The 27756-nt window shown below is 48.8% G+C and overlaps 1 protein-coding gene across 1 annotated transcript in view; it reads right to left on the bottom strand.

Moving 5' to 3' along the window:
* Positions 1 to 1214: 1214 nt before the first annotated feature.
* LOC115135904 (coxsackievirus and adenovirus receptor homolog) overlaps positions 1215 to 27756 on the bottom strand; it is a 108483-nt gene continuing 81941 nt past the window's right edge. The window contains exons 3-7 of the mRNA XM_029671090.2: positions 21217 to 21421; positions 13866 to 14021; positions 13582 to 13704; positions 13292 to 13430; positions 1215 to 4247 (exon numbers count right to left, since the gene is read on the bottom strand). Coding sequence (XP_029526950.1) covers positions 3962 to 4247; positions 13292 to 13430; positions 13582 to 13704; positions 13866 to 14021; positions 21217 to 21421 — 909 coding nt within the window. The 3' untranslated portion in view covers positions 1215 to 3961. The remainder of the gene's footprint in view (positions 4248 to 13291; positions 13431 to 13581; positions 13705 to 13865; positions 14022 to 21216; positions 21422 to 27756) is intronic.

The following is a 27756-nucleotide window of genomic DNA, read 5'->3' as shown; positions in this document are numbered from 1 at the left end:
CCATGTCACAGTGGAAGCCTGGAGGAGGGCTAGCCATGTCACAGAGGAAGCCTGGAGGAGGGCCAGCCATGTCACCGAGGAAGCCTGGAGGAGGGCCAGCCATGTCACAGAGGAAGCCTGGAGGAGGGCCAGCCATGTCACAGAGGAAGCCTGGAGGAGGGCCAGCCATGTCACAGAGGAAGCCTGGAGGAGGGCCAGCCATGTCACAGAGGAAGCCTGGAGGAGGGCCAGCCATGTCACAGAGGAAGCCTGGAGGAGGGCCAGCCATGTCACAGAGGAAGCCTGGAGGGCCAGCCATATCACAGAGGAAGCCTGGAGGAGGGCCAGCCATGTCACAGAGGAAGCCTGGAGGAGGGCCAGCCATATCACAGAGGAAGCCTGGAGGAGGGCCAGCCATGTCACAGAGGAAGCCTGGAGGAGGGCCAGCCATGTCACAGAGGAAGCCTGGAGGGCCAGCCATATCACAGAGGAAGCCTGGAGGAGGGCCAGCCATGTCACAGAGGAAGCCTGGAGGAGGGCCAGCCATATCACAGAGGAAGCCTGGAGGAGGGCCAGCCATGTCACAGAGGAAGCCTGGAGGAGGGCCAGCCATGTCACAGAGGAAGCCTGGAGGGCCAGCCATATCACAGAGGAAGCCTGGAGGAGGGCCAGCCATGTCACAGAGGAAGCCTGGAGGAGGGCCAGCCATATCACAGAGGAAGCCTGGAGGAGGGCCAGCCATGTCACAGAGGAAGCCTGGAGGAGGGCCAACCATGTCACAGAGGAAGCCTGTAGGAGGGCCAGCCATGTCACAGAGGAAGCCTGGAGGAGGGCCAGCCATGTCACAGAGGAAGCCTGGAGGAGGGCTAGCCATGTCACAGAGGAAGCCTGGAGGAGGGCCAGCCATGTCACAGAGGAAGCCTGGAGGAGGGCTAGCCATATCACAGAGGAAGCCTGGAGGAGGGCCAGCCATGTCACAGAGGAAGCCTGGAGGAGGGCCAGCCATGTCACAGAGGAAGCCTGGAGGAGGGCCAGCCATGTCACAGAGGAAGTCTGGAGGAGGGCCAGCCATGTCACAGAGGAAGCCTGGAGGAGGGCCAGCCATGTCACAGAGGAAGCCTGGAGGAGGGCCAGCCATGTCACAGAGGATAGACAGGCAGGCTGCTGATACTTGCAGAGAGAAAAACACTTTGATTTAAGACAGTCAAAAGCTGCTGCTATGTGAAAGAAAGGCAAAATAATGTTATTATTTCTTTCATTTTGTGTCCTTTATTATTTAAAAATACAGCACAAAAAAATACACGCACAAAAATAAAACCAGGTATGATCACACAATGTGCAAACAAACCACCAAATAAAAATCTTCATACAATATTAGTACACTAGTTTTAAAAGCTACAGTTAATACCATGTTAGTAGTACTTATTCGTTTTCTGAGTTGAGAGGGACTGTACAACATGACTACCTCCCTAATGGCTCTGTAGTTTGTCAGCAGTTGGGGGTCTACTAAAATACTATATTGGGGACAAATCCAGACAGTAAAGACACACACCAACACACAGTTCCCTGGGCTTCGAGAGAGCTGACAGGTTTTTCACTTCGGGGTAATGTCCGGGGTGGGTTTCACTTTACGTCCTGTCTCGGATGTGGCTGCTGTCCCCATGTGTGAGGTTACACCTGCCACAACACGGAGAGGCGTAAGGACACAACTCCGAGAGGTCTTCACCGGTCTCCTCCACTTCATCCACCTCAAATCTACTACTTTCTATTTCATACACACACAGTCTGTGTGTGTTTCATTAACCATACTAGTATACTATCTACAATGCATGCTATTGCTTCATCCGAATGAATACGCTAATGTGGATATTGAAACATGGCTGCAGTAGAATCCCAGTGGTGCCCACCTGAATTAACATTAGTGGACTTTCACCCTCCACTGTTATTTACAAGACCCATCGATCAGGTTTTAGACACACATTAACCAAGCAAAGCACGGCAGAGCATCATCATACATACAGGGCATTAGAGGAAGTGTGGTGGGATTAGTTCTAGAGATAGTGTAACTTTTACAGTATATTTACACATACAAACAAAGCCTTCATCATAATACAAAAAAAGAAAACTCAAATAATGCATTTAAAACTAAAAAAGAAGTAACAACTGTGAGTCAACTGTTTTTGTTGTTGTTTTTTACATTGCTAATGTTTGAATATGGAGCGAATGTCAATGAAAAGAACCCATTTCGGATGGGGAATTAAAGCAACCAACCGCCACTCAGTTGATGTGGATTTACACAGGATCCAGAACCGGGAACAGTGGACTAGTTGTCATGCCGATGTGGGTCTCGTACTACAGACATACTGCATGTTCTGTAGCCAACTATTGTGTCATGTATCATACAACGACAGCTGGCTACAAAACATACATGTACAGTGCATAGCAACGGTAGAAGACTAGAGCCCAGCCTGGGTACACACACACACACACACACACACACACACACACACACACACACACACACAGGCCTGTGGCTGTAACAGTATGTATGTGATACAAGTCAGTACAGACAAGGCACAAGAACACTGATGTCACAGAAACACTCCATCTGGGCTGAGCTGAAGCACTGACTGGGGGGCTGTGAGTATGTGACAGAGTGAGAGAGCATGGGTGCATTATAGACACCCTGGAAAACAGTTACTGTGGTGTTGGTGCAGCAGACACCTAACACCCGTGGCTCACTATTCTAATATCTTCTTCTTCCCCTCAACACTCACTTCCTTCCATATATCATGGAAATTACTATACTGTACATACTTCATCCTTCATTTATCCTTCATGAATAGAGGTGCATGAATGAACCACTAAACATTTTTGACTTCATAATGACCATTGAGAAAGTTGTTTCATGGAGATATTGAATCCTGAGTGTGCAGTTACAAATGTACCATTTTGTTCAGGGGTTTGATGGTTAAACACCAGAGCGGGTTAATAATACCATACAGTGTAGGGGATGGGAAGGGGTGTACTGGTGGGGTCAGAGGGGCTGGTGGCAGTCAAACACAATCAAATATGATTGTTCAGTGAACCTCACCCCGCACCTCCCAAAACACTGCCTGTTGTAGGAACTTGAGGGGTGGGATGTAAACCTGGCAAAGATACAATACACTAATCACAACATGTAGAGGTCTGACCTCCCCCTTCCGTGTCATTACCCTGTCCACCCCTCCAGACCAAGCTGGACCTTTCAAAACGGTCAACTGTCGAAATAACCAGCTGACCCAATTTCTCTCAGGGCTGGCAAACATGGCCATGACATCAGCCACAGTCCAACCAGTGGAATGAACATCTTTAAAAAGGTAACTACTTGACAAATCATTATTTTGAAAAGCAGAACTCTAAAATCCCTTCGGCAACCCCTATTCTTGAGATAAGCTGTGTGTTTCAGAAGTGAATTGATCAAACATGTTTGATCACTCCGTGAGTATTTCATCCAAAGAAAGTAGAGTAGAACTGTACTTTTCCCAGAAACATACACGTCAAGCTGTAATACTCTACATGGTACACAACAGGCCAATCAGAGACCTTGGTCCGCTCTGAACACAACTCTCTATGCACAGGGCCGGCTAGATTTAAAAAACATCATGCATTCAACTATGTACAAAGAAACCTGTGTGAATTCACCATTAAAATGTACCCAGCCTAGAATTCATAATTGTCATGTGTGAGAAAGTTCAGGAAGTAAAATTCATAAAAGCATCTGTTTTTTGTCAACAGTAAATAGTTCATAGTGGGTGACATGGTACAATACTGCTTCTCTTTTCTCCTCAGTACAACACCACACCCAAACCTCCATAAAGCAGAGTGGGGGTCCCAGTTGGTGGTGAGTGGTAGAGGGTAGAATCTGGCTGCCCAGCCAAGCCACCCCACCTCTCTGGCTTAGTGTCCCCCGGTCTTTCCCTCCATCTTTCTGTTTCTTACACTAAACAATGGAGCCGTCCCTGTTCTGGGCGGGGATCATGACGGCGATGGCGCCCATGCGGCTGAGGTTGGGGCCGGCCATCTTGCTGGCGACGGGTGGGGGCAGGGGTGCGTGGCTGGGGGGCCTCTCATACTCCTCCACGGAGGGGATTTTGTCATACTGGGGCTTGAGGGCGTACTCGTGTAGGTTGGAGGGGGACATGGAGCCCAGGGAGGAGCGCTGGCTGCCCACGCTGGTGAAGGAGCGGGCCGTCGATACGCGGCTCTTCGGAGGAGGGACGTCCTCTCTGAAGGAGAGAAGGGGGGTGAGATGGTTATGTAAAAAACACAAGCTTTTTCACTCCCTTTACATTCACTTGAGTTTGGATTTTCCCCCAGGGGTCCAGACAGAGAAAGAAAGTGAAAGATAAACAATAAAGAAAATGGAGAGACACAGAAACACAGAGAGGGTGGGACAGACAGACAGACAGACAGAGAGGGTGGGACAGACAGACAGAGAGGGTGGGTGGGACAGACAGACAGACAGAGAGGGTGGGACAGACAGACAGACAGACAGAGAGGGTGGACAGACAGACAGAGAGGGTGGGACAGACAGAGAGGGGTGGGTGGGACAGACAGACAGAGAGGGTGGGTGGGACAGACAGACAGAGAGGGTGGGTGGGACAGACAGACAGACAGAGGGTGGGTGGGACAGACAGACAGGGTGGGTGGGACAGACAGAGAGGGTGGGTGGGACAGACAGACAGAGAGGGTGGGTGGGACAGACAGACAGAGAGGGTGGGTGGGACAGACAGACAGAGAGGGTGGGTGGGACAGACAGACAGACAGAGAGGGTGGGACAGACAGAGAGGGTGGGACAGACAGACAGGGTGGGACAGACAGACAGAGAGGGTGGGACAGACAGACAGAGAGGGTGGGACAGACAGACAGACAGAGAGGGTGGGACAGACAGACAGAGAGGGTGGGACAGACAGACAGAGAGGTGGGAACAGACAGACAGAGAGGGTGGGTGGGACAGACAGAGAGGGTGGGACAGACAGAGAGGGTGGGACAGACAGAGAGGGTGGGACAGACAGACAGAGACAGACAGAGTGGGACAGACAGACAGAGAGGGTGGGACAGACAGACATACAGACAGACATAAGGGTGGGACACAGACAACACAGACAGTGAGGGTGGGACAGACAGACAGAGAGGGTGGGACAGACAGACAGAGAGAGGTGGGACACAGACAGACAGACACACAGACATAGAGGGTGAATAAGACAGAAACACAGAGAGAGTGTGGGACAGACAGACAGAGAAGGTGGGACAGACAGACAGACAGAGGGTGGGTGGGACAGACAGAGAGAGGGTGGGTGGGACAGACAGACAGAGAGGGTGGGACAGACAGACAGACAGAGTGGGTGGGACAGACAGACAGAGAGGGTGGGTGGGACAGACAGACAGGGAGGGTGGGTGGGTGGGACAGACAGAGAGGGTGGGTGGGACAGACAGACAGAGAGGGTGGGTGGGACAGACAGACAGAGAGGTGGGTGGGACAGACAGACAGACAGGGTGGGTGGGTGGGACAGACAGACAGAGAGGGTGGGTGGGACAGACAGACAGAGGGTGGGTGGGACAGACAGACAGAGGGTGGGTGGGTGGGACAGACAGAGAGGGTGGGTGGGACAGACAGACAGAGAGGGTGGGTGGGACAGACAGACAGAGAGGGTGGGTGGGACAGACAGACAGAGAGGGTGGGTGGGACAGACAGAGAGGGTGGGACAGACAGACAGAGAGGGTGGGTGGGACAGACAGACAGACAGAGAGGGTGGGACAGGGACAGACAGACAGACAGACAGAGAGGGTGGAACAGACAGACAGAGAGGGTGGGTGGGACAGACAGACAGACAGAGAGGGTGGGACAGACAGAGAGGGTGGGACAGACAGAGAGGGTGGGACAGACAGACAGAGTGGGACAGACAGACAGAGAGGGTGGGACAGACAGACATAGAGGGTGGGACAGACAGACATAGAGGGTGGGACACAGACAGAGAGGGTGGGACAGACAGACAGAGAGGGTGGGACACACAGACATAGAGGGTGGGACACACAGACATAGAGGGTGAATAAGACAGAAACACAGAGAGAGTGTGGGACAGACAGACAGAGAAGGTGGGACAGACAGACAGAGAGGGTGGGACAGACAGACAGACAGACAGAGAGGGTGGGACACAGACAGGGTGGGTGGGTGGGACAGACAGACAGAGGGGGGGACAGACAGACATAGAGGGTGGGACAGACAGACAGAGAGGGTGGGACAGACAGACAGAGAGGGTGACAGACAGAGAGACAGACAGACAGAGAGAGAGAGGTGGGACAGACAGACAGAGAGAGGGTGGGACAGACAGACAGAGAGGGTGGGACAGACAGAGAGAGAGGGTGGGACAGACAGAGAGAGAGGGTGGGACAGACAGACAGAGAGGGTGGGACAGACAGAGAGAGAGGGTGGGACAGACAGACAGAGAGGGTGGGACAGACAGACAGAGAGGGTGGGACAGACAGACAGAGAGGGTGGGACAGACAGAGAGAGAGGGTGGGACAGACAGACAGAGAGGGTGGGACAGACAGAGAGGGTGGGACACACAGACATAGAGGGTGGGACACAGACAGAGAGGGTGGGACACAGACAGAGAGGGTGGGACACACAGACATAGAGGGTGAATAAGACAGAAACACAGAGAGAGTGTGGGACAGACAGACAGAGAAGGTGGGACAGACAGACAGAGAGAGAGGGTGGGACAGACAGACAGACAGAGAGAGAGGGTGGGACAGACAGACAGGGTGGGTGGGTGGGACAGACAGACAGAGAGAGGACAGACAGACAGGGGTGGGACAGACAGACAGAGGGTGGGACAGGACAGAGGGTGGGACAGACAGAGAGGGTGGGACAGACAGACAGAGAGGGTGGGACAGACAGAGAGAGGGAGGGACAGACAGAGAGAGGGTGAGACAGACAGACAGAGGGTGGGACAGACAGAGAGAGGTTGGGACAGACAGACAGAGGGTGGGACAGACAGACAGAGGGTGGGACAGAGGGAGTGAGGTTGGGACACACAGAGAGAGTGTGGGACACACAGAGAGAGGTGGGACACACAGAGAGAGGGTGGGACAGACAGAGAGAGGGTGGGACAGACAGAGAGAGAGGGTGGGACAGACAGAGAGAGAGGGTGGGACAGACAGAGAGAGAGGGTGGGACAGACAGAGAGAGAGGGTGGGACAGACAGAGAGAGAGGGTGGGACAGACAGAGAGAGAGGGTGGGTGGGACAGACAGAGAGTGAGGTTGGGACAGACCGAGAGAGAGAGAGAGAGGGTGGGACAGAGGGAGAGAGAGAGAGAGAGTGGGACAGAGGGAGAGAGAGAGAGAGAGGGTGGGACAGAGAGAGAGAGGGAAGGACAGACAGAGAGAGAGAGGGTGGGACAGACAGACATAGAGGGTGGAGAGACAGAGGGTGGGACAGAGAGAGAGGAGTGGGACAGAGAGAGAGAGGGTGGGACAGACAGACAGAGAGTGTGGACAGACAGACAGACAGAGAGAGAGAGGGTGGGACAGACAGACAGACAGAGAGAGAGGGTGGGACAGACAGACAGGGTGGGTGGGTGGGACAGACAGACAGAGAAAGAGGGTGTGGGACAGACAGGAGGTGGGACAGACAGACAGAGTGTGGGACAGACAGACAGACAGAGAGGGTGGGTGGGACAGACAGAGAGGGTGGGACAGACAGAGAGGGTGGGACAGACAGAGACAGAGGAGGGACAGACAGACAGACAGAGAGAGGGTGGGACAGACAGACAGAGGGTGGGACAGACAGAGAGAGGGTGGGACAGACAGAGAGAGACAGGAGAGGGTGGGACAGACAGAGAGAGAGGGTGGGACAGACAGAGAGAGGGGTGGGACAGACAGAGAGGGTGGGTGGGACAGAGAGAGAGAGAGGGTGGGTGGGACAGACAGAGACAGAGAGAGAGGTTGGGACAGACAGAGAGAGAGAGAGAGGGGTTGGGACAGAGAGAGAGAGAGAGAGAGAGAGAGAGAGAGAGAGAGGGTGGGACAGAGAGAGAGAGGGAAGGACAGAGAGAGAGAGGGTGGGACAGACAGACAGACAGACAGAGAGTGTGGGACAGAGACAGAGAGAGAGGGTGGGACAGACAGACAGAGAGTGGATATGACAGAAATACAGAGAGAGGGTGGGACAGAGAGAGAGAGAGGGTGGGACAGAGACAGAGAGGGTGAATATGACAGAAACACAGAGAGAGGGTGGGACACAGAGAGAGAGAGAGAGAGAGAGAAAGTGGGACAGACAGAGAGTGGGACAGACAGAGAGAGTGTGGGACAGAGACAGAGGGTGAATATGACAGAAACACAGAGAGAGGGTGTGACAGACAGACAGAGAGGGTGTGACAGACAGACAGGGTGAATATGACAGAAACACAGAGAGAGTGTGGGACAGACAGAGTGGGACAGACAGTCTTATTCACCCTCTCTGTCTGTCTAACACAGAGAGAGGGTGGGACAGAGAGAGAGAGGGTGGGACAGACAGACAGGGTGAATAAGACAGAAACACAGAGAGAGTGGGACAGACAGACAGAGAGGGAGAGTGGGACAGACAGACAGGGTGAATATGACAGAAACACAGAGAGAGTGTGGGACAGACAGAGTGGGACAGACAGACAGAGAGGGTGGGACACACAGAGAGAGAGAGAGAGGGTGGGACACACAGACAGAGAGTGTGTGACAGACAGACAGACAGAGAGTGTGTGACAGACAGAGACAGACAGAGAGTGTGTGACAGACAGACAGAGAGTGTGTGACAGACAGACAGAGAGCGTGTGACAGACAGACAGAGAGTGTGTGACAGACAGACAGACAGAGAGTGTGTGAGACAGACAGAGGGTGAATATGACAGAAACACAGAGAGGGTGGGACAGACAGAGAGGGTGAATATGACAGAAACACAGAGAGGGTGGGACAGATAGAGAGAGAAGTTAGGACAGACAGAGAGAGAGAGTGTGGGACAGACAGAGAGTGGGACAGACAGAGAGAGTGTGGGACAGAGACAGAGGGTGAATATGACAGAAACACAGAGAGGGTGGGACACACAGAGAGAGAGAGAGTGTGGGACAGAGAGAGAGAGAGAGAGAGTGTGGGACAGACAGAGAGTGGGACAGACAGAGAGAGTGTGGGACAGAGACAAAGGGTGAATATGACAGAAACACAGAAAGGGTGGGACACACAGAGAGAGAGAGAGAGAGTGTGGGACAGACAGAGAGTGGGACAGACAGACAGACAGAAAGGGTGTGACAGACAGACAGAGAGGGTGGGACAGACAGACAGGGAGAGGGTGGGACAGACAGACAGGGTGAATAAGACAGAAACACAGAGAGAGTGGGACAGACAGACAGAGAGGACAGATAGACAGACAGACAGAGGGAGTGTGGGACAGACAGAGGGAGTGTGGGACAGACAGAGTGTGGGACAGACAGAGAGTGTGGGACAGAGACAGAGAGGGTGAATAGGACAGAAACACAGAGAGTGCAGGACAGACAGAGAGGGTGGGTGGGACAGACAAAAACAGAGAGAGAGGGTGGGACAGACAGAGAGGGTGGGACAGAGACAGAGGGTGAATAAGACAGAAACACAGAGAGAGTGTGGGACAGACAGACAGAGAGAGAGGGTGACAGACAGACAGGCAGAGAGGGTGGGACAGACAGAAACAGAGACAGACAGTGTGGGACAGACAGACAGAAACAGACAGACAGAGGGTGTGTGACAGATAGACAGAGACAGAGAGGTGTGAATATGACAGAAACACAGACAGACAGAGGGACAGACAGAGAGACAGAGAGAGAGACAGACAGACAGAGTGGGACAGACAGAGAGTGGGGACAGACAGAGACAGAGTGGGACAGAGACAGAGGGTGAATATGACAGAAACACAGAGAGGGTGGGACAGACAGAGAGGGTGAGACAGAAACACAGAGAGGGTGGGACAGATAGAGATATAAAACAGACAGAGAGAGAGAGTGTGGACAGACAGAGAGTGGGACAGACAGAGAGTGTGGGACAGAGACAGAGGGTGAATATGACAGAAACACAGAGAGGGTGGGACAGACAGAGAGAGAGGAGTGTGGGACAGAGAGACAGGGTGAATATGACAGACAGAGAGTGTGGGACAGACAGACAGAGTGGGACAGAGACAAAGGGGTGAATATGACAGAAACACAGAAAGGTGGGACACACACAGAGAGAGAGGTGGGACAGACAGAGAGGGACAGACAGACAGACAGAAAGGGTGAATACAGACAGAAACAGAGAGGGTGGGACAGACAGACAGAGAGGAGAGTGGGACAGACAGACAGACAGGGTGAATATGACAGAAACACAGAGAGAGTGTGGGACAGACAGACAGACAGACAGACAGACAGACAGACAGAGGGTGGGACAGACAGAGAGAGAGGGAGTGTGGGACAGACAAAGGAGACAGACAGAGAGTGTGGGACAGACAGAGAGTGTGGGACAGACAGACAGAGAGGTGAATGACAGACAGACAGAGAGAGTGACAGACAGACAGACAGAGAGGGTGGGTGGGACAGACAAAAACAGAGAGAGAGGGTGGGACAGACAGAGAGGGTGGGACAGAGACAGAGGGTGAATAAGACAGAAACACAGAGAGAGTGTGGGACAGACAGACAGAGAGAGAGGGTGGGACAGACAGAGAGGCAGAGAGGGTGGGACAGACAGAAACAGAGAGAGTGTGGGACAGACAGACAGAAACAGAGAGAGTGGGACAGACAGAGAGTGTGTGGGACAGACAGACAGAGTGTGTGGGACAGACAGACAGACAGAGAGTGTGTGAGACAGACAGAGGGTGAATATGACAGAAACACAGAGAGAGGGTGGGACAGAGACAGAGAGGGTGAATATGACAGAAACACAGAGAGAGAGAGAGAGAGAAAGGGTGGGACACACAGAGAGAGAGAGAGAGTGTGGGACAGACAGAGAGAGTGTGGGACAGAGACAGAGGGTGAATATGACAGAAACACAGAGAGAGTGTGGGACAGACAGACAGAGAGAGAGGGTGGGACAGACAGAGAGGCAGAGAGGGTGAATAAGACAGACAGGCAGAGAGGGTGGGACAGACAGAAACACAGAGAGAGGGTGGGACAGACAGACAGGGTGAATAAGACAGAAACACAGAGAGAGTGGGACAGACAGACAGAGAGGGAGAGTGGGACAGACAGAGAGTGTGGGACAGAGACAGACAGGGTGAATAAGACAGAAACACAGAGAGAGTGGGACAGACAGACAGAGAGGGAGAGTGGGACAGACAGAGAGTGTGGGACAGACAGAGAGTGTGGGACAGACAGAGAGTGTGGGACAGACAGCGAGTGTGGGACAGAGACAGAGAGGGTGAATAGGACAGAAACACAGAGAGTGCAGGACAGACAGACAGAGAGTGTAGGACAGACAGAGAGGGTGGGTGGGACAGACAAAACACAGAGAGAGGGTGGGACAGACAGAGAGGGTGGGACAGAGACAGAGAGGGTGAATAAGACAGAAACACAGAGAGTGTGTGGGACAGACAGACAGAGAGAGAGGGTGGGACAGACAGAGAGGCAGAGAGGGTGAATAAGACAGACAGGCAGAGAGGGTGAATAAGACAGAGGGGGACAGACAGACAGACAGAGAGGGTGGGACAGACAGAAACACAGAGAGAGTGTGGGACAGACAGACAGAAACAGGGAGAGTGGGAGGGACAGACAGACAGAGAGGGTGGGACACACAGACAGAGAGGGTGAATTAGACAGACAGAGGGGGACAGACAGAAAGATAGAGGGTGAATAAGACAGAAACAGAGAGAGAGTGTGGGACAGACAGAAACACAGAGAGAGTGGGACAGACAGACAGAGAGGGTGGGACACAGAGAGGGTGGGACAGACAGAGAGGGTGGGACAGACAGAAACACAGAGAGAGGTGACAGACAGAGAGGGTTAGACAGACAGACAGAGGGGGGACAGACAGACAGAGATACACACAGACAGAGAGGGTGAATTAGACAGAAACAGACAGAAAGATGTGGGAATAGACAGAAACAGAGAGAGAGTGTGGGACAGACACAGAGAGGGTGGGACAGACAGAGAGGGTGGGACAGACAGAAACACAGAGAGAGTGTGGAACAGACAGAGAGGGTGGGACAGACAGACAGAGAGGGTGGGACAGACAGAAAGGGAGGGTGAATAAGACAGACAGGGGGGGACAGACAGACAGAGAGGGTGGGACAGACAGAAACACAGAGAGAGGGTGGGACAGACACACAGAGATGGTGGGACAGACAGAAAGATAGAGGGTGAATAAGACAGACAGACAGACAGACAGACAGAGGGGTACAGGCAGAAAAAGAGGATGAAGGGAGAGAAAGAGACAGCGATGATAGCTAGTGGGGATGGAATGTAGTTCGAACTGTGCCAGCTCTGGTCAGCTACAGTAAGAATGAGGATTCTCAGCAGTGGTAACAGAGCAACCTTCATTCTGACCAACCTCCTTCAGATCCCAGAGTAACACAATTCAAAACTAATAACCGGCAATAATCCATTAAAGAGCTCAATCAAACTGAGCCTGAGGGGCCCTTGGCTTTGAATAGGTTAGTAAATATGTGTGTGTGTGCATGCATGGTGTGTGTATGCGCACAAGTGTTTTTCTGTGTGTGCAAGCGTGCATTCCTGTCTGTATGCGTGCCTCCGTGTGTGTGTGTGTCAGGGCTGGGTACCCAGACACAGTGCTCATTGGGCTAATCTTTTTTGTGCTCCACTGAGTTGCCAGGCAGATAGCCAGACAGTGTCCAGGCTGAAGCTAGCAGACCCAGAGACAGAGGGAGGGAGGCCCTGTGCTTTCTGGATGGAATACTGTGTCCAGGGGGGCTGGACAGGACAGACAGGATCCACAGAACAAACAAAACCCCCAAACTGATTACCAAAGCCGTTTATTTTAGGAAGGGGGAAAAAGAACGCTGATGGGGCGACAACCTTTTTCCGTGTGAGTGAGTGAGTGAGTGAGACTGGGCCGGGAGGAGCTGGGGCCAGAGAATGTTGGACGTTCACAATGACACATACCTACTGGCACAGTTTTCGTTGCTTTATCTCAGGCTGTAGCAGCCAAATAAACCACATACAGATAGTTAGACATACTACACTGCTATATCAGTTTGATGCAGTATGTACCAGTGTCTGTTCAACGAAGTGTATTTGGGGGATCCTACACAGTATTGATGGTGTAATAAAGCTTTCCCGTACCTGATCTCGTAGGAGATCTCCTTCTCGTACTTCTTCCTGTTGCGGGCGCGGCAGCAGCAGAAGAGGATGATGGCGATGATGATGAGGGCCAGCAGAACAGCGATGATGGCTCCAGCTATGATACCAGCAGTGTTGGGGGCTAGACCACATACAGAGAAAATCATTAAAAACACTCATCCTACACAATCCCACCATTTTGACTCTATACAGCCATACAGGTCTCAGCACAAATGCCCACCCGATGAAAATAAATCACATAAAGGTGAATCAGGGGGCGTTGAGGGACTCACGGGGAGTGATGCCAAGCTGTAGAATACACTCCTCCATGCCCACGTGGTTCTTAGCTGTGCAGCGGTAGGTTCCTGAGGAGCTGGTGGACGCGTTCCTTACATTCATGGTGCCTCCCACAGGGTCTACAGACAGAGGGGGAGGGGTTGACAGAGGCACGTTCAGGAAGCCAAAACTTTTCAGAGACCCTTCTGTCCATTTGGCAGTGAATAACCATTCTGTTTCAAGGCATCTGCTCCATCTGGGGATGGTGAAACCTGGCTTCCATAAATATTATGTTTCTTACCTAGCACGGCGGAGGCAGGCAGCAGTTTGTTGTCGCTGGTCTTCTCCCAGGTGTACTGCAGGGGGTTGGTCCCCTCACTGGACGTACACCTCAGGACCACATCCGTACCCTCCAGGGTGGGGCCGTCGGCAGAGCATCTGGGCTTGGACGGCCTCACTACCAGGAGAGGGGGGGGGGGGAGAATAAGCTATTAGAGATGGCAGACATGGCGGAAAACAGAAATGAGCTTGAAGCTACACAAACCATTCCTGATTTTCTATTGCACACCCCTCTGGGCAGGTTGCCACGCTGTGTGTGTGTCTCATAGCAGCAGTCATCAGCGTAATGACAGCAGTAATCAGGGTCAGTGATACAGCTGCTGTCATTACAGGTGCTGTCACTCAAGATAATTACGATCAGAGCGTGACACACACACAAACGGTGGGGGCATCTGCGGAAGCCAGACATAGTTTCAGTCTGTTGACAGGAGACGAGAATTCCAAAGCAAACAAAACTCCAAATTGAAAGCAGGCCAGATCCAGTGCAAGGCAAAGATGAACAGACCAACTCTCTGTCTGTCTGTCTGTCTGTCTGTCTGTCTGTCTGTCTGCTGGAGCGGTGGGGTGAGGAAGGGGGTACTATGCTAGGGATGGGAGGTGGGGTGGCATTTAGGAAGCCTGATTGGCGCTGTGTGTGTAGCCATGTGTGTATGTGCGACTGCCTCTCTTTCTCTCTCTCTCTCTCTGTGTGTCTGAGCATTGTGCTGGAGCACTGACATGGTTTGGTAATGGGCGATGTAACAACAAAGTCCGGCGAGAGGGGAGGACAGAACCATGTGGATTAACACCAGACGGCCCTGTGGGACACTACAGCACATAGTGCAGCGCCCAGCCCATCTAATCTAATAGGCAGGGGTCAGGACGGACGGAACGAGGGAGGGGAGGAATGAGAGAACAGAGAGAAATGAAACGAGTACTGATGGACGGTTGGAGGGATGACGGGGGCCAAGGCTGTTCGCTCTCCTGACTTGGAGGTCGGCTGTCCACATGCACTGTGTGTGTGTGTGTCTTACAATGTAATACAGCAATGACATTTTGAATTCACATTAAAAGCTCAGTCAGCATGACATATCAAGGGCTACATAGAGCTCAACATGTAGATGTTCCTATTGGAAATGGGTAAAAGCTTCATCAGAGCAGATTCTTATGTGTGATATGAGCGAGAGATGAGGTCAAAGGAAGAAGAAAGAGACTAGTCTTTAGAGAGATACTGTAGAGACTAGAGGGAGACCGTGATTGGTTGTGGTGGACTATATGGATGTGGTGTAATATGAAGGGCTAAGGATAAGGTGATTTATTGCTGTACTGGGCTACATTGAGGCACAGATAGGGTACAGTAGAGTATATATGGAGAAAGTGAGCGTGATACATTGCGGTAGACCACAGAGATGTGGTTATAAAGACCATTGAGGGATCAGTTTGGAGAGGCCAGGGAGACTGAGAAAGATTGGCTGTTAAAGGCTGTAGTGAGGTCTAGGCGGTGCTGATTGGTTGTTTGGGATTCAGATCAGGGAACTTGAGAGAACGTAATTGGCTGTTAAAGAATGTAGTGACCTATGGGTAGAGCGATGGTGATACGTTGGTTGGGACTGAGGCCAAGGTGACAGAGTGAAAGTGAATGGCTGTTGAAGGTTGACGTGAAGTCTAGGCAGAGATGGTGAATGGTTGACGTGAAGTCTAGGCAGAGATGGTGAATGGTTGACGTGAAGTCTAGGCAGAGATGGTGAATGGTTGACGTGAAGTCTAGGCAGAGATGGTGAATGGTTGACGTGAAGTCTAGGCAGAGATGGTGAATGGTTGACGTGAAGTCTAGGCAGAGATGGTGAATGGTTGACGTGAAGTCTAGGCAGAGATGGTGAATGGTTGACGTGAAGTCTAGGCAGAGATGGTGAATGGTTGACGTGAAGTCTAGGCAGAGATGGTGAATGGTTGACGTGAAGTCTAGGCAGAGATGGTGAATGGCTGTGAGGGTTGCTGATGTGCCTGTCCGGTGTGCTGTACTGACTGCAGGTGCTCTCTCCTCCTGTTAACGTCACTGTCCATCTTTAAACTAGCGGAGACAACACATAGCTCACAACGCTACCTGCACACAGGGAAGATGCCTCTGTGTGTGTGTGTGTGTGTGTGTCCAAAATGTATGTTATTTTTCGTTTTTTCAACGAATGGACCGACGTCGGTTCAATTATTTTAATTCCATTTAGTTGTTTTTTCCCCCCTTCTGTGAGCTCAATGCAGTTTCTCTAGAGACACATCAGATCAAACCCAAACAGTGTGATGTAGTAGAGGGTTGTAGTTTCTAACAGGACAATATTCAACATAGCGCAGAAAATGTGGTAATTAACTACAATGACCATAATCCATTGCGCGCCTATTTGTCTGGTCGGTGTGGGGCAGACACAGAGAAATGAGAGAAGAACGCGTGAGGTAGCTCTACCTGAAAATACATGACCTAAGTGATTGATAGTTGATATTTATAAAAGTATGTCTTATTTACTTTGAAGAACTACTAAAATAGTGATTTTGTCAGATCGCATAGGTAGCAGCTCTATAGATATGAGATGAGGACTTGAATTATAAAAGTCATAAAACAAATCAAAGATTTCATTCAAGTATTGTGAATAAGTGATGGTTAATAAGTGATAAGCAGTAATGGGCAGTCACTACCATCATGGGACTGATTGTTTTATTCAGTGTTACAGAATTCAACCCACATAATGCATAATCCATTTCATGTAAAAAAAACTCATCAAAACCATAATGTTTTTATAATTGAACCGAAACCAAACCGTCCTCAAAAAGTAATCATCTCTTAGCGCTAGTGTGTGTGTGCGCACGTGTACATCTGAGAGTGTGTGTGACATGTCGGAGTGACCATGTCTGCCAAAGTTCTCTGGAACATTTACATTGTGACCTGATGGGAATTCATTGTATTATTCTTTTGGACAAAATTCAGATTCACAAATGTATATTTACAAAAACTCCACCAACAAAAAAATGATCAAATGTGTGCATATCCCTTACATGCTGATTAGACCGCTGGCGTGCGCACGTTGATTTTGTCCACCCACACCAGACGCGATCAGGACACGCAGGTTAAAATATCAAAACAAACTCTGAACCAACTATATTAATTTGGGGAGAGGTCAAAAAGCATTAAACATTTATGGCAATTTAGCTAGCTAGCTTGCTGTTGCTAGCTACTTTCTCCTGGGATAAACTTTAGGTTGTTATTTTACCCGAAATGCACAAGGTCCTCTACTGCGACAATTAATCCACTGATAAAAGGGTAAACCAAGTTTGTTTCCAGTAATCTCGTCTCGTTCAGGCTTCTTCTTCTTCGGACTTTACATGGCGGTTGGCAACTCACTTCAAGGTGCATTACCAATACCGACAAGACTGGAGTATGAACCTCAGTTCATCTTTCAATCACCCACGTGGATATGTGCTCCTAAAAACCAATGAGGTGAGGCGAGACTTGCAGCGCATCTAGCGTCACAAATCTAACCAAGTTATATTTTAGCGTCTGGCTAAGCAGACTCTTGTTGAAACGGACGAGCAGTGTGGTCAGCATGTTAAGGTCCTTGTGTAATGTGTTATTGTACCCCCGAGCCCAACAGTCCTTTATATACTCTTTATGAATACTTATGTTTCCCATTTAACTTTGTATTGATTTATTATTGTTCATAAAAAAAAGGAGAACTGAAGATATACTGGGGAGCAGGCAAGAGATCTTCATGTCTCCTTGTCACACTGCTCCCCTAGAGAATAGGAACAGCTCTGCCCCAGGGGTCAATGGCTTTAGGCCTGTCAGACCCACTACCGGGCAGCAGCAAGTAAGTATCGACAGACACTACATCATCAGCTCTGTGGCCAACTTAGGAGAAATGACTCTGCATTGTATTTGCTCTAGTCAGCTCAAGCCCATCTCTCGGCTGGCTCAGGTAATCATTGAACATTACTGAATCAATTTATCTTCCTCCCTGTAGAACTGAGAGAGAGGCTTCGAGCCAGGCTTACTGGTGTAAATTAATGACTAGAAACCAGTTTGTTTTGGACACAACTTCCTGGTTAAGGCAGTTAAATATAACACCAACGAATTGTGTCACAACACCAATTTCTCAAAAGAGAGATGTTGTTAACCAGGAAAACAACAGAGTCCTAATCATACTTTATCCAGGCACTGGCAGTATTTACGATAAAGTGTGCAGGGCCTTAGTAATAGTTCCTATGTTGTTTGATCACATCAGTCAGCCCACACCACTTTTCATACAGTATGTACATATGCTGAATGGTTGAGTGACTGGGGGAGTTTCAGAGTAAAGTTTACACAGGAACAGCCATACACTTGCCTGGCTACCCAGACTCCTTGATTCGGCCAAACAATACGCCACACCCACAGATGTTAGTTTGTTCTCCGCAATGAGTCTGGATCTGAATACCTCCCCGACGATTTCTAGAACACAAACACATTCTAATGGTTCTGATTGAGACCAGATATCGATGGGTAGGGCCAGAGTCAGAACACACATGGGTAAAGTGGTGTTTTGAAAATTCGGCATTTGGCTTTGATACTCGGAAACATGGCTCTCTCGGGATACGCAGGATTCTCAGTACATCGCGCAGACAGGAAAAAATATCTCTCGGGGAAGCAGAAGTGCGGAGGGGGGTGTTTCATGATTAAGGAATAATGGTGTAATTCTAGGAACATACAGAAACTCAAGTGCTTTTGTTCACCTGACCTAGAATACCTCACAATTAAATGCCGACCATATTATCACCCAAGAGAATTCTCCTCCGCCATGGCTGTTTACATATCACATCAAGCCGAAACCTTGACTGTCCTCAAAGAACTTCATGCAAGCCAGAAACCACATATCCTGAGGCTGCATTTATTGTCGCTGGGGATTTTAACAAAGCAAATCTGAGGACTAGGCTGTCGAAGTTCTATGAACACATCGACTGTCCTACTCGTGTTACTAAGACTCCTGACCATTGCTATTCAAACTTCCGGAATGCTTACAAGGCCCTCCCCCGCCCTCCTTTCGGCAAATCTGACCACGACTCCATCTTGCTCCTCCCGTCCTATAGGCAGAAACTCAAACAGGAAGTGCCTGTGCTTTGTACTATTCAATGCTGGTCTGACCAATCAGAATCCATGCTTCAGGATTGTTTTAATCACGTGGACTGGGATATGTTCCAGGTAGCCTGTGAAAATAATCTTGATGCAAACATGGATGCAGTGACTGAGTTTATAAGGAAGTGTATAGGAGATGTAGTACCCTCTGTGACTATTAAAACCTACCCTAACCAGAAACCGTGGATAGATGATAGCATTTGCTCAAACCACTGCATTTAACCATAGCAAGGAAACTGATAACATGGCAGAATATAAACAGTGTAGTTATTCACTCTGCAACGCGAAGAAACAAAGCTAAACGTCAGTATAGAGATAAAGTGGAGTCGCAATTCAACGGCTCAGATGCCAGACGTATGTGGCAGGGACTACAGACAATCACAGACTACAAAAGGAAAACCAGCCACGTCGCCGAGACCGACGTCTTGCTTCCGGACAGGCTAAACATATTCTTGGCACGCTTTGAGGATAACACAGTGCCACTGACGCAGCCCGCTACAAAGGACTGTGGGCTCTCCGTGGCCAACGTGAGTAAGATATTTAAGCGCGTTAACCCTCGCAAGGCTGCCGGACCAGATGGCATCCCTAGCAGTGTCCTCAGAGCATGCGCAGACCAGCTGGCTGGTGTGTTTACAGGCAATTTCAATCTCTCCCTATCCCAGTCTGCTGTCATCACATGCTTCAAGACGGCCACCATTGTTCCTGTACCCAAGAAGGCAAAGGTAACTGAACATGACTATCGCCCCATAGCACTAACCTCTGTCACCATGAAGTGCTTTGAGAGACTACCTTACCTGCCACCCTAGACCCACTTCAATTTGCTTATTGCCCCAATAGATCCACAGATGCAATCGCCATCACTCTGCACACTTCCCTATCCCATCTGGACAAGAGGAATACCTATGTAAGAATGCTGTTTATTGACTATAGCTCAGCATTTAATACCATAGTACCCTCCAAGCTCATCATTAAGCTTGAAGCCCTGGGTCTGAACCCTTCCCTGTGCAACTGGGTACTGGACTTCCTGACGGGCCTCCCCCAGGTGGTGAAGGTAGGAAACGAACTCCACTCCACTGATCCTCAACACTGGGGCCTCACAAGGGTGCATGCTCAGCCCCCCCTGTAGTCCCTGTTCACCATTGACTGCGTGGCCAAGCATGCCTCCAACTCAATCATCAAGTTTGCAGATAACACAACAGTAGTAGGCTTGATTACCACTTGACTGGCCTGTACAGAGCCCTGACCTCAACCCCATTGAACACCTTTGGGATGAATTGGAACGCCGACTGCGAACCAGGCCTAATCGCCAACATCATAGCCCGACCTCCCTTACGCTTGTGGCTGAATGGAATCAAGACCCGGCAGCAATGTTCCAACATCTAGTGGAAAGTCTTCTCAGAAGAGTGGAGGATGTTATAGCAGCAAGGGGGGGACAAACTCCATATTAATGACCATAATTTTGGAAAGACGACCATGTCCACATACTTTTGGTCATGTAGTTTAGTGTGGGTATCAAACAGAGCAGTGGAAGGATTCCGTTTGAGTCGTCAGGCAAGCCACACACCGCAAGTCTGGTTGCACAGGGAAGTGTGTGAGTATATAGCAGCTGGATTAGTATAATCATCACTATGAATGTTCTGCTTATCTCACACCCTAGTGATGACAAATCAGTCATGTACGCATTGTACATTTCACAAGACTATTGTCAATTAGCTATATTAAATTGGCAATTAGTAGGCTATTGGGCGTTTTGATGTCATCTGATAATAGTGACCTAGCTCTTTCCTATCAGTCTATGGATTGAATGGGACTGCAATCTATGACCCCACTAGGAAGGTTAAACATACCACCACACCAGGGGAGGTTGGTGGGAGGAGCTATATGAGGACAGGCTCATTGTAATGGCTAGAATGGAATTAATAGAATGGTGTCAAATGTGGTTTCCATACATTTGATACCATTCCATTAATTCCATTCCAGCCATTACAATGAGCCTGTCTTCCTATACATCCCCCACCAACCTCTACTGCACCGCACCATTTTAGAGGGGGGCATTGCATCTAGTCAGCCACATGTTCCCTTTAAAAGGGCATTGTGTTTGGCGTTTTCACACAATAGATAGATAGGTAAAGTAGTGGCTGTTTAAGATTTAAAATGTCACCCGTGGTGTCTCACTCACCCATGACAGTCAGCAGCATCTTCCTGCTGCGGATGCCCGGGGCCTTCTTCACCTTGCACTGGTAGGTCCCAGTGTCGCTAGACTTCAGACCCGTCAAGTTGATGGAAGCGTCACCATTCTTCGGGTCGGCTGAGTTAAAGTGGGCTCGCCCCTTCACTGCAGGGTAGTAGTCCTCATAGGCCCTGTCCCCAGAGTATAGGATCACCTGGAGAGAGACACATGGGAAGGAGGGGGGAGAGAGAGAGACACACACGGGAAGGAGGGGGAGAGAGAGAGAGAGACACACGGGAAGGAGGGGGGAGAGAGAGAGACACACAGGAAGGAGGGGGGAGAGAGAGACACATGGGAAGGAGGGGGAGAGAGAGAGAGAGACACATGGGAAGGAGGGGGGAGAGAGAGAGAGACACATGGGAAGGAGGGGGGAGAGAGAGAGACACATGGGAAGGAGGGGGAGAGAGAGAGACACACATGGGAAGGAGGGGGGAGAGAGAGACACACATGGGAAGGAGGGGGAGAGAGAGACACACATGGGAAGGAGGGGGAGAGAGAGAGAGGGAAGGAGGGGGACACATGGGAAGGAGGGGGAGAGAGAGAGAGACACATGGGAAGGAGGGGGGAGAGACACATGGGAAGGAGGGGGAGAGAGAGAGACACATTGGAAGGAGGGGGGAGAGAGAGAGAGACACATGGGAAGGAGGGGGAGAGACACATGGGAAGGAGGGGGGGGAGAGAGAGACATGGGAAGGAGGGGGAGAGAGAGAGACATGGGAAGGAGGGGGGAGAGAGAGAGACATGGGAAGGAGGGGGAGAGAGAGAGACATGGGAAGGAGGGGGAGAGAGAGAGACATGGGAAGGAGGGGGAGAGAGAGAGACATGGGAAGGAGGGGGACATGAGGAGAGAGAGAGATGGGAAGGAGGGGGAGAGAGAGACATGGGAAGGAGGGGGAGAGAGAGACATGGGAAGGAGGGGGGGAGAGACATGGGAAGGAGGGGGAGAGACATGGGAAGGAGGGGGAGAGACATGGGAAGGAGGGGGAGAGACATGGGATGGAGGGGGAGAGACATGGGATGGATGGGGGAGAGACATGGGATGGAGGGGGAGAGACATGGGAAGGAGGGGGAGAGACATGGGATAGAAGGAGGTAGAGAGATGGGAAGGAGGGAGAGAGATGGGAAGGAGGGAGAGAGATGGGAAGGAGGGAGAGAGATGGGAAGGAGGGAGAGAGGGAGAAATAAATCAAGGAAGAGAAAGAGAATTAGTGAGGCAGCTACATGTACAAGAAATCAAGCCTGGAAAAATAATCCAAGCTGTTATTGCGAGACTGCAAACGGGCACCCTGTCTTTGTTCACTAAAACAACCGATACTGAGGGAGAGTGAGTCAGTTTGTAACATTCTTATCTCACTAACAACCTGCAGTGCCTGGCTCTGGCTTGTTTTTGCCCTTTCATGTCCATGCTGCTGAGCTGTGGTATGGCATGGAACAAACAAAGCCCTACTGTGGAGTCAAATCAACACCTGCTGTGTCAACACAGACCAAGAGAGAGCTCTGCCCTGGGCTCAGCAACAGCCCCCAGCGCTACCTTCCAGCACCTCCCCACCTCAGTCTGTCTCTCCCCCTTCCCTCCGACACAGAGCGACGAGGAGAAGGCAGGAGATGGAGTCAAGGTGGAGCCAACAGACAACTAGCCGCACAGGAGAAGCACAGAGGCAGAGTAAACAAGGATTGGGAGGGAGGGCCAAACTAAAAATGAAAGGATTCCAATTGTAATTCTCTCACACTGCAGGCAGACAACAGGGACATCATTCTCCATTTTCCATGGAGATGGTCAGATACAGGAGCTCATGGTGTGTGCCGTGATCCTAATCATACACATGTACTGACAACCCAGGCTGGAGAAGAGAAGAGAAAGATAGACAAACAGAACAGAGGGCGGTGGGCTGGGAGGCAGTGAAAGAAGAGAAAAACAGAGAACCAGATGGACTGCGAATCGTCTAGCAGCTCGGCTGGGGATCCTTGTGTAGAACCCATGACTGCCAAGCCAAGGCTGTCTAGCTAGAATACATCTTGAACATACTGTATTAGCCACTAAACCTGTAATGCAGAACACCTGGATCCCAGGAGAGACACGGAGACCTCAAACTAACACTGGGATCAGAGCATCAGCAGTAAAAACAAGATGAAAAGGTGGAGGGGAGGAAATTAAATTGCCCGAGGCACTGAGGTAGAGACAGGCAACAAAGCACTCAGTCTCACACACACTGCATGTAGGGCTGGGCAATATATTGCATTGATTAGATTCATCAGAATGTAATGTTTTAGTACAATGTTCCAAATGACTATCGAAAGAAAATACGATTTTGTTTTTATGAGTGCTGTCTTTTTGGTCTCTTCCCGTTCGCTCCTTATGCGCTGTGTGCACTGTGCCAATCACACAGACGCCAAGCCTCTCACCCTACCGCTCACAACAACAAAGACGAAAGATCACCTCTTCCTCTTTGGCAAGCAGTTTCAACTCTCCTTCTGCATTTCAGGTTTGGCCCAATAGAATAAAAAATAATCATAAATAAAATAAAAATGGTCATATGGACACCGAAACTCTTAGAGACATTATTTTACTGTACTAGATGAAAACGTACCCTTTCTAACGATACCGTTTTTATGTCTCATCTCCCAACAGAGCAGACCCTACTAAAACAAGCCAACCAAAACGACCCAACTAAAACGACCCAACCAAAACGACCCAACTAAAACGACCCTACTAAAACGACCCAACCAAAACGACCCTACTAAAACGACCCTACTAAAACGACCCAACCAAAACGACCCAACTAAAACGAGAGTAGGGTAACTGAGGAAATCGTCTATTTACGGACAGATAAAAGCAACGTTTGGTAAGATTTAGATATGTGAATACTGGCTATCCTTAGACAAACTCATTTTAAGAGAAATAAGTGGGCAGAATATTTTGTTGTGGTTATTCAATATAAACAGAAGTGTTTTGCTCCACTGTCTGCAAAACACCCTCTATGGGGAAAAATGCCCCCTGAAGATTAGTGTGTTAAAATACATTTATGCATACCATTTTGGCATTTTATTTTAATTGACTCTTAAAAGCTAGTCTAGGTATCTTATTTTAATAAATAAAATATCGGAACAAAATGACATTGCACATCTCACTATTAGTGCAGAGCGATTTTCTGACATTGGTTCAATGATTTGAATTCATTTTGTTCACTTTTTCCTGTGAGCTCTATGTACAGTTTGTCAAGATAAATCAGATGAAGCCGGAAAAGTGCGATGTGGGAGTTGACATGGGAAGGAGGGGTGGGAGTTGTAGTTTCCAACAGGCCAATACTCTACATAGTTTAGCACAGAAAATGTGGTAATTAACTACATTGACCATAACCCATTGCGCACCTGCATAAACTTGTCTGGTCTGTGCGGAGCAGACACTGAGACTGAGAGAATAGAAGCCGCAATCGAGGAGGATAGAAAGCAGTTGCTTCGCAAGCCTGAAAATAGCTGATACCTGATTGATAGTTGGTATTCATAAAGGTATGCCTTATTTACTTTGAAGAACTACTAAAATAGTGATTTTGTCAGACAGCATAGGCAGCAGCTGTATACAGATGAGATGACTTGAAAGTTAAATAAAATCATTTTATTAAAGTAATGTGAATAAATGATGGTCAATAAGTGATAAGCAGTAATGGACAGTCACTACCATCATGGGACTTTGATTAAATGTTTTATTCAGTGTTCGAGCATTCAACTCACATAATGCATTTAACGTTTTTTTGAAGCAGAAAACTGTGATCATTTTTTAAATATAATTGAACTGAAACCCCAAGACAAATGAACAAAAAAACGAACGTTTGTCGTACGTGGCATTGCGGTACCACGTAGGCCTACCGCTAGCAGCATTTTAGCCATAGACGTATGTGCTAGTTGTTCAGTTTCTGTTTTATAAATGTGCAATGAGCATAAAAATCCACATACAGTGCCTTGCGAAAGTATTCGGCCCCCTTGAACTTTGCGACCTTTTGCCACATTTCAGGCTTCAAACATAAAGATATAAAACTGTATTTTTTTGTGAAGAATCAACAACAAGTGGGACACAATCATGAAGTGGAACGACATTTATTGGATATTTCAAACTTTTTTAACAAATCAAAAACTGAAAAATTGGGCGTGCAAAATTATTCAGCCCCTTTTCTTTCAGTGCAGCAAACTCTCTCCAGAAGTTCAGTGAGGATCTCTGAATGATCCAATGTTGACCTAAATGACTAATGATGATAAATACAATCCACCTGTGTGTAATCAAGTCTCTGTATAAATGCACCTGCACTGTGATAGTCTCAGAGGTCCGGATTTGGATACAAAAAGATTTCCCAAGCTTTAAACATCCCAAGGAACACTGTGCAAGCGATAATATTGAAATGGAAGGAGTATCAGACCACTGCAAATCTACCAAGACCTGGCCGTCCCTCTAAACTTTCAGCTCATACAAGGAGAAGACTGATCAGAGATGCAGCCAAGAGGCCCATGATCACTCTGGATGAACTGCAGAGATCTACAGCTGAGGTGGGAGACTCTGTCCATAGGACAACAATCAGTCGTATATTGCACAAATCTGGCCTTTATGGAAGAGTGGCAAGAAGAAAGCCATTTCTTAAAGATATCCATAAAAAGTGTCGTTTAAAGTTTGCCACAAGCCACCTGGGAGACACACCAAACATGTGGAAGAAGATGCTCTGGTCAGATGAAACCAAAATTGAACTTTTTGGCAACAATGCAAAACGTTATGTTTGGCATAAAAGCAACACAGCTCATCACCCTGAACACACCATCCCCACTGTCAAACATGGTGGTGGCAGCATCATGGTTTGGGCCTGCTTTTCTTCAGCAGGGACAGGGAAGATGGTTAAAATTGATGGGAAGATGGATGGAGCCAAATACAGGACCATTCTGGAAGAAAACCTGATGGAGTCTGCAAAAGACCTGAGACTGGGACGGAGATTTGTCTTCCAACAAGACAATGATCCAAAACATAAAGCAAAATCTACAATGGAATGGTTCAAAAATAAACATATCCAGGTGTTAGAATGGCCAAGTCAAAGTCCAGACCTGAATCCAATCGAGAATCTGTGGAAAGAACTGAAAACTGCTGTTCACAAATGCTCTCCATCCAACCTCACTGAGCTCGAGCTGTTTTGCAAGGAGGAATGGGTGTGCTCTCGATGTGCAAAACTGATAGAGACATACCCCAAGCGACTTACAGCTGTAATCGCAGCAAAAGGTGGCGCTACAAAGTATTAACTTAAGGGGGCTGAATAATTTTGCACGCCCAATTTTTCAGTTTTTGATTTGTTAAAAAAGTTTGAAATATCCAATAAATGTCGTTCCACTTCATGATTGTGTCCCACTTGTTGTTGATTCTTCACAAAAAAATACAGTTTTATATCTTTATGTTTGAAGCCTGAAATGTGGCAAAAGGTCGCAAAGATCAAGGGGGCCGAATACTTTCGCAAGGCACTGTACATAAGAAATTGGCAACTTGTTCTCATGAGAAATAAGTACAATTTCTATTCAGGTAGGTCACATGAACAAAATTGGTGAACAAGCTTGTTCAAACAGTGAGAAATAAGTAACATTTCAACTTTCTATTCAGCAAGCAAATAGATCAAGTTGAAAAAAGATCTTAACAAGGTGATTTAGTCATTGCATGCATGTAAGAATGCGTCTCAATAAAACAAATCCTAGAAAAACTCCAAGAGGGCAATCATGCTGGAAATCAAAGGGCAGACATGAGGGAAAACCAGACAACTGAAGTTGAAAACAAGGACACTTTCATTCCCGAGTGCTAATTCAGAACAGGTTGACCAGTATTACAGTATCCATACGGTGAGGTCAGATAAAGTCTCTGTGGACAACTTTATTTTGCACTTGTAATGGACACTTAGTCACCTTACATAGTAATAAACTATTAAAGAAAATATTAAAAAGTGCAGAAGTGAAAATACCTCTAGTATACTTGCAACAGCTGTGGCAGCATCAGGAATAAGACAAATGTTAGGTTATTTACATGGGGCCATTTAAAGACGATGTCATCATCATATGTGTGAGGGGAGGGGCATCACCTGTGTACATTCAATTCCCCTGTCGGTCTTACTCCAGCAACAGTGTTGTTGTGTCTTTGGTAAAGACAGGCTTTTCTCCTGACTCAGCCATGCCTCTATGGTCTGTTTCAGAAAAGTACCTCCACTCCAAATGTATTCTCAAGGTTAAACCTGAACCACTACACTTGGACTTTCTTTAGTAAACAAAGCTCTAGTGCTTTCAAGGACACAACGTTTATATCAGCCCACCAGGAATTTGAAGCAGCTATATGGTGTTCTATTCTCCCAACTCCTCTCAAGACTAAAGCACTATAGGCAACTACCATTCACGAATTTTTACCATGATTGTAGTCACCCTGCTTCCAGCCTATCTGTGTGTGTATTCCCGCGATGAGAGCCAAATGCTACTGAACTATTA

Source organism: Oncorhynchus nerka, linkage group LG10 (assembly GCF_034236695.1).
Source record: "Oncorhynchus nerka isolate Pitt River linkage group LG10, Oner_Uvic_2.0, whole genome shotgun sequence".
Classification (NCBI taxonomy): Eukaryota; Metazoa; Chordata; class Actinopteri; order Salmoniformes; family Salmonidae; genus Oncorhynchus; species Oncorhynchus nerka.
This window is presented reverse-complemented; position numbering and strand designations above follow the sequence as displayed.